Source organism: Humulus lupulus, chromosome 1, assembly GCF_963169125.1.
Source record: "Humulus lupulus chromosome 1, drHumLupu1.1, whole genome shotgun sequence".
Lineage (NCBI taxonomy): Eukaryota > Viridiplantae > Streptophyta > Magnoliopsida > Rosales > Cannabaceae > Humulus > Humulus lupulus.
In genome coordinates, this window is record NC_084793.1 from 100454802 (window position 1) to 100466015 (window position 11214).

General features: G+C 36.3%; 1 protein-coding gene and 1 long non-coding RNA gene across 2 annotated transcripts; both read right to left on the minus strand.

Moving 5' to 3' along the window:
- Nucleotides 1-410: 410 nt before the first annotated feature.
- LOC133818819 (uncharacterized) lies at nt 411-1924 on the minus strand. The gene is made up of 6 exons (XM_062251891.1): nt 1640-1924; nt 1324-1515; nt 1020-1128; nt 761-890; nt 531-612; nt 411-435 (listed from the first exon to the last, which is right to left on the minus strand). The coding sequence occupies exons 1-6, from the start codon at nt 1798-1800 to the stop codon at nt 411-413; spliced, it is 699 nt and encodes a 232-aa protein (XP_062107875.1). The 5' UTR covers nt 1801-1924.
- Nucleotides 1925-3704: 1780 nt separating this feature from the next.
- Nucleotides 3705-4228, minus strand: LOC133815053 (uncharacterized). The gene is made up of 2 exons (XR_009884808.1): nt 4184-4228; nt 3705-3842 (listed from the first exon to the last, which is right to left on the minus strand). It is a non-coding gene; the product is annotated as an uncharacterized LOC133815053 (long non-coding RNA).
- Nucleotides 4229-11214: the final 6986 nt, after the last annotated feature.

Below are 11214 nucleotides of genomic sequence, written 5' to 3' on the forward strand. Positions count from 1 at the left end.
CTCAAGACTCTAAATCTTGAAACAAAAGGTATAATAGTGAATGTAGGAAGTAAAAAAGAGTGGCAAAAACCTCTGAGGTCTGGGAATTGACTCTTGGCAGCTGATGAGACATCTGAGGTAATACTACCCACCCTACTAGAAGAAGAATCAAGTCTTGCATTTATTTAGTGGAAAACTAATTAACACCTGACCTACCTAGATATATAATCATCTATATATAAGAAATGGTTATAAACTCAGATTTGTTCTTACAATCGATAACCCTTTATAACTTTATATATCATAGATCTATGACTCGAACCAAAAGTAAATGGAATGTTCAGAAATCTCAGCCAATATATAAATATATATACAAAAAGTGAGTTCTATAGCAAATGGAAAGTTCAGAATTCTCAGCCAATTTTCTATCATCATCCAAAAACAGAAAACTCAGAACTAAGACAAAAACATAGGCAAATGCTAAATCTATATTATATACAAAATTTGAGTTCTAAAGGAAAAGAGTTTGGAAAAGAAGCTTATTTACTTACTTGAAATGAACAAAAAGTTCTAAGCTTTCTTCTTCAACTTCTGGGGCCAAGGCTAAGCTTGGGTGCCAGCCATGGACTTCATCTGATAGTCAATGCAATGAAACAACCAACAAATTAAAACTAACCCATATAATATTGACTAAAAAGAAGACCAAAAAATACTCAATATAAATAGAAGAAATATACTAGCATAGTAACTCATCTGGGACTCATTCTCCAAAATAGCTTACCCACATTATAAGAAAATAGTAACTCGTTCTCCAGGATAAGGCAGAACCAAGCTATCATTAGATAAAAGCAAAACTGGTATCTCAAAGGAACATCCTGCAATCTTTCTGTTGTAATCTTATTTCCAAATTTCTGTGTAATTGAGAATGAATCATGGCTATTGGAACTAATACTTTCTATCTAACTAAACAAATGTTAAAAACAAGGCAATGATCAACCAATATTATAATCACTATTGATAACCTGAAGGCAAAATGATACCTCACGTAAACACCAAAACGATAATGCTTGGTTAATGTCTTTTGCTAGAGCAACATCAGAAACAAAGCCAACTTCCATTGCATGAATTAAGAAAGCTTCAAGTTTTTCTCTGGATATGCCCAAACGTGACAGTAAAGTCTTATTAGTATGGACATGCCATCTGTTGTAAAGGAATTTAGGGGGAAAATAACATTTTTTTTAAGAGAAAACATTGCACCGAGAAGGATGTTATGGAAAGTTATTTCATAAGACTGTAAAATAAATAAAGAGAAGAAAAGTGGAAAAAGAAAGTAAAGGACAATACTTGTCAGAAGACTCGCTACTGCCTGTCGTTTCAATCAATACATAAAAGTTGTGCAATGAAGGAGGCAATGGATTTCGAACTCCTTCCATCTCAAGAATTTTCTTTGTCTCAATTGCAACCAAATATCTAAAAGTCACAATACATATGTCTTTTATAAGTTGCCTGGATGTGAAAATTTTCTTTGTCATAAACCTGTCATAAATTTTAGTTCAATTTTTGTCCATGTTTTTCCCTGTACCTCTTTTTTTCCAGTTACCAAACAAGAATAACAAAGTCTTAAATAAAGAAGGAGAAAATAGTAAACATAAGTCCTAACCTCGGTCGAATAATGTCCATTCCAGAGATTACAACAGATGATGCTCGCCCATGGTATGCAATGGGAAGGTGAAACCTGGACACCAATGAAAAGATTTCTTCATGAACTTGAAAGAGTACAATTATATAAATATGTATATATACGTACACACACATGTACATATGATGTATTGAGCCAAAAGCCTTAAACTATACATTAACAACAATACCAGTTAAGTGGAATCGCGTTCAATTTCACTTTTAATGTCTTTTATAAGTTGCGTGGATGTGCACTATTGCATGATCATAATTATTATGGTAACCTAATAAAGTTCATTCATATATCATAGCTACAAATAAAAATATATCTGATTTATTAAAAATAATTTTCTCAACAAAAGCTAAATCTTTTTTCCCAAACTTTGTCCTAGGAAGTCTTAAAATTCTAGCTTTCAAACAATACTTGATCAAGTGATCTATACTATCAACTGTCATAGAATAAAATCTGAACAAACAAGTATTACGATTCCACCATATCACATAACCTGAAGCAGCCAATGCTGCTGCTGCTATTTTTTGCTTAAGACCTTTAGGTCTCCCGATCATCCAAGTGGACCAAGCTTCATACATAACCGACCAAATATCATTTCCCAGCAAAAAAGCAACTTTTGATCTAACTTGCTGAGAAAAAAGACAATTAAAAAACAGAGATTTTCATGAGTTTCCTGGTCCAACTCACAAACCGGACACAGTAAAGAATCAATACTCATATGCCAGTGAACAAGCTTATCTCGAGAGAGTAAGTGTCCAAGAATATGATATAATGTTCAGTTGCTAAATAAGTGTCCAATATCATATTCTTTTTCTTACTAAAAATATTATCAAAATCTATTCTTTTTTTTTTGTACTGGTGGCCTCTCAAATTTTAAATTTTACAACATCATCATAATTTATATATATAATTTATTTTACAATATCATCAAAATATCACAATTTGTTCAAAACAGAGGCGATACCATCTTTTTTAGATTCACAACAATAAATATATATTTATAAACATCAATTTTATATATATCAAGTATTAGGCTCTTAATACAAGAAAGTTTACCAAAAGAAGTTCTAAAATTATTTCTATAGGAATTAATGTCCATACATCACAACTAAGAGCAATTGATCTAGGAATAATGAAAATTGATTCTTTCTAAGGCAAACTTAATCAAGCAAAATATGGTATTTAATCTATTCATATCTTATACTCACTTCAAAATCAATATTTTGTATTAATCTTGCTTTTTGAATTATCACATATAACTTATCATCATCTCAAGTCCTAGCAATCAGCATTTATTCAATAAAAACCTATACTATAAAATTCAAAAATTATATGAGCACTTTTATCAAACAGGTTGTGTGCCATCTTCTATACTAAAAAGATGATCAATAATTAAATCAAACAATAATACTTAAATACATCTCAAACTATACAAGATCATCAATTAAATATAATTGTATCTCAGAGGTACCTTTCATCAAATAAATTCAAGACACAAATTAGTACTTCTTTTCACAATAATCCTTTGGGTCAAATAAAGCTTCAACAATGAATAAAATTCAGATACAAAATCAAAATATATACTTTACCATAATGATATATATTATAAAAGAATCATATCTATTATAAATGCCATGCATTATTTTAATCACGTGACAGAAGATTTACATATATATATTGATTCTATTAGATTAAAATTACATATACAAAACTTTATCCAAACATGTGCTCATATCAACTACCCGACAGTATAATATATGAGTTAGAAAAGAAAAATATGAATAAAGAAACTAATTTGGTAAGAGATATAAAGAAGAAACAAAAGCAGCTTTCTTTGCTCACTGAAAGTTTCAAGAGACCAAAAATTAAACAAATTCAACAAGTATATACACATGCAAGAAATAGAAGTATTGCCAAGCAAAACAGAAGCATTAAATTCAAAATGTTATACACTATAGATTTAAAAAGTAGGCAAAACATGGTTAACATAAAGAGCACACACAAACAAATTGACAAAGATGATCCCATGCCACCATAATAAAGAGTTTCAGCACCATATAGTTTAAACAAAAGCCATATACCATATACCAGCATATCGAATTGGACAAGAAGGCAGAAAAGTAAAAGATTAAGCTTACCCGCTTAAAAAATGATTGGGTCCTTCATTTCTGCACTGCCAAAACAAATATAATGAACAAAAAAAAAAACACTAAGTCATAAAACAATGCGTATAATAGAGGTAGTTATGACTTGACATTAAATTTGAATGAACATTATTTCATAATGATTCTAAACAGTAGCTTCTACTATAGAATTGTTCACTTCATGAAACTTAAGTTCCCTGAAAATAAATTCAACAATAAATGATAACAATTCATGGAAATACTAATACAATCAGGTCATATTTAGCAACTGGGTCATCTCTATGAATCAGTCCCAAAAATGAAATTTAGTATAACGTAAAGTAAATCAGAAACAATAGCTCTAAACTAAGTAGGTAAGTTATTGCATTACATGTCATTGTGAGTGTCCCAAGAAGAAAGAGTAGCAAAGGAGAACCATGGTACAGCCAGAGAGAGAGGAGACCCCGCTTATCGCCTAGTTTCTGAGACTCCACCCGTTAGACTTAATCTCAGCAGCCATACTATCACCGCAATAAAAAAACTAACTAGCAAATTAGAAACCAGACCAGAATTTCATTCATAATCACGAATTAATTATTCGATCATAGAGTGTGTTAAAAGATCGGAATAACCTTGAAATGGTCTCTTCATTAGTGGATGAAAGAAATTGGGACTCGGTAGTGGTGGAACGAAATTGGGGCTCGGATTGTGGTGTTGCTTAACCAGGAGCTCACGAAGCTGGGGTCGGGGCCGATTTTTTTCTGGGTGCGATGGAGCTCTCGATGCAGGAGTTTTCTTGAAGACACACCTGGCCTCACATTAAGGGGAGGCGCGCCTGGGCTTGTGGAATCTAGGCCCTTGCTTGGTGCACACTCGGGGCTCTACAGCAGAACAGGTGCAGAATCACTGCGGGTGGTGGCCCGCGAATGGAAGTCGCACTGGGTCGAAGGCATGCAGAGGTGGGCTCGCACCTAGGGTCACTTGGTTCGGGGGTTGGGTTCACGGGTGCCTGAGATTTGGAGCTTGACTTAGAGAAAAAGGGTTGTGAGGATGGTGGTTAGGTGGTCGGAGCTGAGGATGATGGTGGTTATGGGAGTGGTGGCTAGGGCGAAGGGAAGAGAAAAAAGACGAGAAGGAGAAGGAGAAAGAGACGATGGTGGTTATGGGAGTAGGCTTGTTTTTTTTATATATTTTATTTTTATTACTTTTTTTTACATAGTATATATTATAATACATTTTCAAAAGACTTATAATTATGTGTTATGGAAAGTATATTTTGGTGTAGTGCACGCGTCGATTCCCCATTGTTGAGGCCATCAATCGATGTTATTTAATGAGTGGTCTTTTCCGTACCCAAGACGTCCTTTCATCATTTTTAGTACGATCAATACCTTAGTTTTTGTGACCGCTGGATCACTCTCGAGTACCTACTTATAGGTGATCAACAGTTGGGGATTAATTACCTTTTCACCCACGTTTGGAGCCGCTGTTTTAAATATTTTATTCATTTCCATTTGCCACACTTTTCCTTACACTTACAAAAACTCTTTCAACTTCTCAAAGATCAAAAACCCTTTTTCCCTAGAGAATTCATTCCCAAAACCCAATTTTCTTACCCTGGATATGGATAAGTGGAGAGAGTATCAGTATTTCTGGGTCAACAAAACCAGATATATTCATGTACGTACTCGTCTTCACACATATCTCTGTTACTTATCAAGTAAGTTATCTTAGCTGAGGTTTATAATTTCTATTTTGTTCTTGATAATTATGTGTCTGGGTTTTTCGTTTGTAATGATAAGCATGCTATGATTATAGGATGTTACTTCTTTTTGTGCTTTTTCGGGCCCGTTCTGGTGTAAAAACCAGTAATAAGTGGTCTTTTTACGCTTTTACCAGAAGTGTGTTTTATAGGTTTTGTCTATGGAAATTGTCCAGCTTCTAGCCTCCTTTGGCTGTGTTCTTGAATCTTCGGTGGTGTTTCCGAAAATGTTTCGTTGCTCCAAGAACACTCATTTTCTAGAAAAAAATTCGTTTTACTTTCTATCCCTGAGCAGTTGTCTTAGGGTACTCTCATGTTCTAGACATTTTTCTTTCGATCATAATACAAATTGCTTTGTTTTGTTTTAGATGTATGAGAATCCTTGAGAACTTCACCATCACATGTTCTACGGATTTGATCAAGAGACACAAAGCATGGCCCGAGAACAAGAATGAGTTGTCAAGGAGGCTCAAGTTATGGAGCGTCTGGCTTTGGTGGAGGCAGCTCCGGTGGTGGAGAGGCCACTAGCGGTGACAATGCATTTAGGTGTGCGCATCTTGACCGAAGAGGAAGTCAACATGGGCCCGATCCCCAACTAATCGGCCCAGTATAAAGCTTCGGGATTCGAGGCGGAGAATATCCCAACCAAGTTGAGAAACTTTGATACTTTGGCTCACATAAAGGCCCACTACGAGATTTGCAATGACAGTTATCTCACGTGGCTTTGTCGAGACACTATGATGTCCCACCACAACATCCATGGGTTTGGGGCCTGGAGCTAGTCACACCTCTAGGTGAGCGCAACACTTTCGCTTCACCAGTACTTCATCAACTTTCTTAAGTACGTAGGGATTGTGTAACATCCTAATTCGCTAATAAGGCTTAGTGCCTCGATTAGTGTGCTGGGAGGGCATAAATGGATTAATATGTGAATTTAATTGAATATATGTGTGATTATGTTGCATATATGAGTTATATTGTGATATGAATACTTATGCATGTTTGTGTGTATTAAATATGCATGTGGACCCGATTTCATTGATAAGGGAATTTTTGTAATTTTGACCCCTTAAGGGTATAATTATAATTATATGTGTTATGTGATTGAGACCACATTATTATGTGGATATATTTACGATATTCAGCACGAGGCGATCCTAGTGAGCGAGTTAGCGAAAAAGTTACAACAGGGTCAAATACTCGGCTCGGGGTGAGCCTAGGGGTATTTTAATAATCTAGTACGTTGTTAGGGTTTATCGGGTAATGGGAAGTTATTTGGTGATTATTTTGGTATGTCAGGGTTAATTAAGAATTTACAATGTTATTTGAGGTTTAGTTGGAAGTAGTGGCAAACTGACCGAATTTCCCTTGGAGGTTACCTTGAAGGTTAAGAGTGTGAAGGGGCAAATTGGTCATTTGACCACATCATTAGAGTAAGGGATAACCCTTTGCTGAGGGTTTAGTCATTCACATATAACACTAGCCCCCCCCCCCCCCCCCTCTCTCTCTCTCCTTCTAAGATTTATCTCAGCATAAGCTAAGTATCTCAAGCTAGTGACTGTGGAATTCTTGAAGCTTTTAACCTAGTGGTGATCTGAGTTGGAATTGAGGTTGTGGTTGAGGAATGGAGGTAGCTAGGAGTACAAGCAGCTATGGGGATTCGAATTTGTTGAGGGATTCAATGGTATAAGTCCTCTCCTTGTTATTTTCTTAAATGTTTTTGATGGGTTTGAGTTTTTAGGACCTTAAGTTGTAATTGATGAGTTTTAGAGATATGGGTTGTTATCTTTTGTGTATCTAAATTTCTGGAATAGTTTTGGTTGTCAATTACGGGTGGAAAATGAGTTTAGAGGGGTTTTGGGAGAGATTGAAAATTCTGAAATCGCTAACTTTTCTGGGTTCGTGAGGTTGAGCCGCAGCGCTGTTCCTGGAGCGTCGCGACCCGCATGAACTCAGGGGCTAGGGGTGGTTCTCTAAATCGCCTTAGTGTCGCGGAGCATGTCTAGGAAAATAAGGGGAGGGCTCTCTGACTTGTAGAAAGTTGCAGTGCTTGTGAGGGGCGACGCGACTCAAGTTGGGGATTTTGGCCAAATGGGGTTTATAAGCACGAGAACTCAAACCTAAATGCTCAGGAAGGATTATACTACCCGGTTTAGTAGAATTCGAGGTCCCAGAGGCTAGAAATTAATCTTGAAGCTTTTAATTAGTTTAGTTCTTGATGATTACCCATTATTATGTTGTGACTAGGTTATACTGTTAGGGCTCGGGGGTAAGGATCGCGCTCGGGATCTCCATACGCTATCTACTCGAGACTCAAGGTAAGAAAATTGCACCCTGGTTGTAATTAGGACTCGGGCCCCTATTAATGAATATGACTATAATTATGCCTATGATTACTTGATTAGGCATGCTTGTATACGATGTATCTGATTATGTCTTAGGAAAACTGTATGTTTGATTATACCTGATCTGAAAGCTCGACCTAAGAGAGTCGGAGTCGGCAATAAGCGTGCAGAACGCATGCCGTTTTGGCTAGGGCAACCTAGGAGTGCAATATGAACTTGTCTAGCCCCAATGCCACCTAAATAATTAGAAGTGCGGTCTGCACTTGTTTAACTCATTGGATATTTAAATTGGACTATGGGTTTGATTGAGTAGGGTTATTACTCCTAAGCTTGTTATTTATATTTTGTTGCTTATTTGAATATATTGATTTTAGTTTTCTTGTTGAGCATTGACTCACGAGTGCTATGTGGTGCAGGTAAGGGAAAGGGGAAGCTAGACCATCCATCAGTTAGAGAGCTTTAGGGGCGGCATGTACATTTGCAGCTGCTCGACCGTCACGGCCGAGGATTCAAGAGGACTAGAGTCAAACCCTAATTTTGTGGCTTAGGCTGACTTGTGTTGTAATTGTTAGGAAAAAAATAGATTGCCTCAATGGAAATAGGTAAGAATATTACAACTCTAGGCAATATATTACAAATAAATATAGATTTATTAAATAAGGTTACAACTCAATGACTGAAAGTACAAATAAATATAGAGAAAGAAGAAGAGGAGGAATGAAATAGAAAATACAACTTTTGACAAAAAGATAAAAATAAACTTGAGGTAGTAGAAAGAAAGATGTAGATGAGATTACAACTCTTAAGCAAAGACACAAGTAAATATAACAAGAATGATAAGAAGAAAAACAATAGAAGAAAATAATAACAAGAACAAAATAATAAGATACTCTCACTCACACAACCAAAGTGAAGAGTGTTGGGGATCACCAACTTGAACAAGGTTTGAAACCTTTGTCCAAAAGCTTATTTCCCCCTAACTCAAGCACTAAGGGATCTCTCTCAAATTTTGGAAATGCTTTCTGGAACTATCAAGCCTCAAGGTGTTTCTAGCCAAGTCCTCTAATGGATAGAAATGTTGTGTCTTTCAAGTGAGCTATAGGCTCCTATTTATAGAGTTTAGAGACACCCTTTGAATTTCAAATTCCACCAACCCTCATGGCTGTTACCAATGTTTAATTGGATTAATATGGAATTAAAAATGAGATTTGGGAGTTATTTGGGTTTTTTTTAGCCGTTCAACAAAGATTGAAAAAACTGAAGAAAAAAAATGTCAGTTTTGGCCTGTGGCCGCAGCCAGAGACATTAGTGGCCGCGGCCACTGACCATTTTCAGCACTTAAAAATGTGTTGTTTTTCCAAATGGTTCCAAACCCTCCCAAATGATTTTGTAACTCCCAAAACACATTATTGGGATTAAAATCATATCTCTAACAGCCATTTCACATATGGCTTTATGAAATTCATCTCAATATTGTGTAACACCAAATTTACACAATAAAGGGTAATATTTGGAAGTTACAAATTTGTAACACCAAATATATCACATTATTTGGATATATCTCATATGTCTAAATATTGTAACTCTCTATTATATGTTACAATATGTGACACTCTTTGTCACACTTATTTAGTCTAAAACATTATATTATAATATAATATAATATAATATTACATTATATTATAAAATAATATAATAGTAATTACCTTTGGAGTTGTAAATAACTTGTAAATATTTATTTTGGGATCCCATGTATAGACTTAAACTCTTAAATGAAAGTAATTGTTCCTATGATCAAAACCTTTAAACCCTAATCTGTTAATTACTCTTAGTTACACGTTTATATCCAAATGACTTGATTAGCAAGTACATCACTATTTAAAATACACAGTGTAATGGTCTTGGTTATCCAGGGCGTTACAGATTGCCCCCTTCCAACTGATCCCAAATGGTTACAGGATCCTCGCAGGCTTGTACATCTTGTACAAGTGCCACCACTAGCCTGCCCTTCTCTGGCTGAGATCTTATATTTATACAGCTTCCGAGCCAATCCGAAGAAGAAGGGAAGCAATTTGTACGGGTTCTACACCCTAATGAAGTATTCCCAGTTCCACTATAAGGCTCCTCACCAAAATGAGAGCCATGCTCGGGACTTCAAGGACCACTTCTTCTTCTTCACCACAAGCTTCCCCATCCATTCAGATCCAACTCTACTTCTGGACTTTGCCAGAGTTGGTAAGCCTTTTTCTCACTTCCTGAGTGTTTCTTAAAGTCCAGTGCATTTGCTGAGGAGGTGAAACAACTGCATTCGAATCTCAAGGAGGAGAAGGCCCAAACTCAGGAGCTTGGAGAGGCATCAAAGGAGTCTTCTAACTTGGTGACAAGACTCCTAGAGCGAAATGATATCACTTCTACGAAGGTTGGGAAAGATGTTGAGGAGACGGCGAAGTCCAAGGAAATGGCCAGGGCAGCTAAGGAGGAGGTCGCGAAGGAGGCTAACACTTTGCGCATGAAGAAGCTGGCCGCAGAGGACCGCATTAGGGTCATGACCTCCAAGGTTGAGGCCCTCATTAAAGAGAAGAACACCTTGAGCGAAGAGGTGGATAACATTGATGAAGATGCCTTTTATAAGCCCTGACATTTGAACCAGGACATGGACTTAAGCTTTACTGGCAATGATAATGCTGTTCGGGCACTCTTTGAGGAGAATCTCCGAGCCTAGACTGTTGTTGCCGCTGCCAGATCCTCCGGTGCCAATCCCATTGTCGACCACATAGAAGAATTTCCTGAGGCCAAGACTAGTTGTAATATTTTTCTTTAGTAATAGGCATGCAAGCCATGTTTTTGGGGCAAAGACAATTTTAATGCTCTGGCCCTCGAGCAATTTTATATGTACTTACACGTCTTAATGGCTTTTATGCTCTACTACCATGCCTTCTTTGAAATATTTTGTACTTAGTTTTTATATCTTTGTACACTTTTTAGTAATATCACAAATTGGACTTAGAAAATACAAGGTTTTACCAATTTCCTTACATAATTGAGTGTTACCAAAAAAAATTGACTTGATTTATCCTTCACTTTTATCCACTTTGTTCCCAAGTAATAGACAAACTTAGGACTTTGCAAGTCTTTGATCTCAGCCTCGGGAACTTAACTTGTTTATTTGGGAAATGAATTAAGTTCTCGTTCTTACTTTTGGATATATGACTTAGGTTTTATGGCACTAGATTTACTCTAAGGAACCCCATATATGTACTTCTTGATGAGTTCTTCCAGGCTCGATAACTTTCACCAGCCTTTGTGATAGTAGAT

Bases quoted from the DNA above. Each gene is read 5' to 3' on its own strand.
- LOC133818819 (XM_062251891.1), bottom strand. From the start codon at position 1,800: ATGTACATGTGTGTGTACGTATATATACATATTTATATAATTGTACTC. The intron at 1,516-1,639 runs GTTAGGACTTAT...AATTTATGACAG, and splicing joins ATGGACATTATTCGACCGAG to GTTTATGACAAAGAAAATTT. The intron at 436-530 runs GTAAGTAAATAA...TTTTTGTCTTAG, and splicing joins GAACTTTTTGTTCATTTCAA to TTCTGAGTTTTCTGTTTTTG.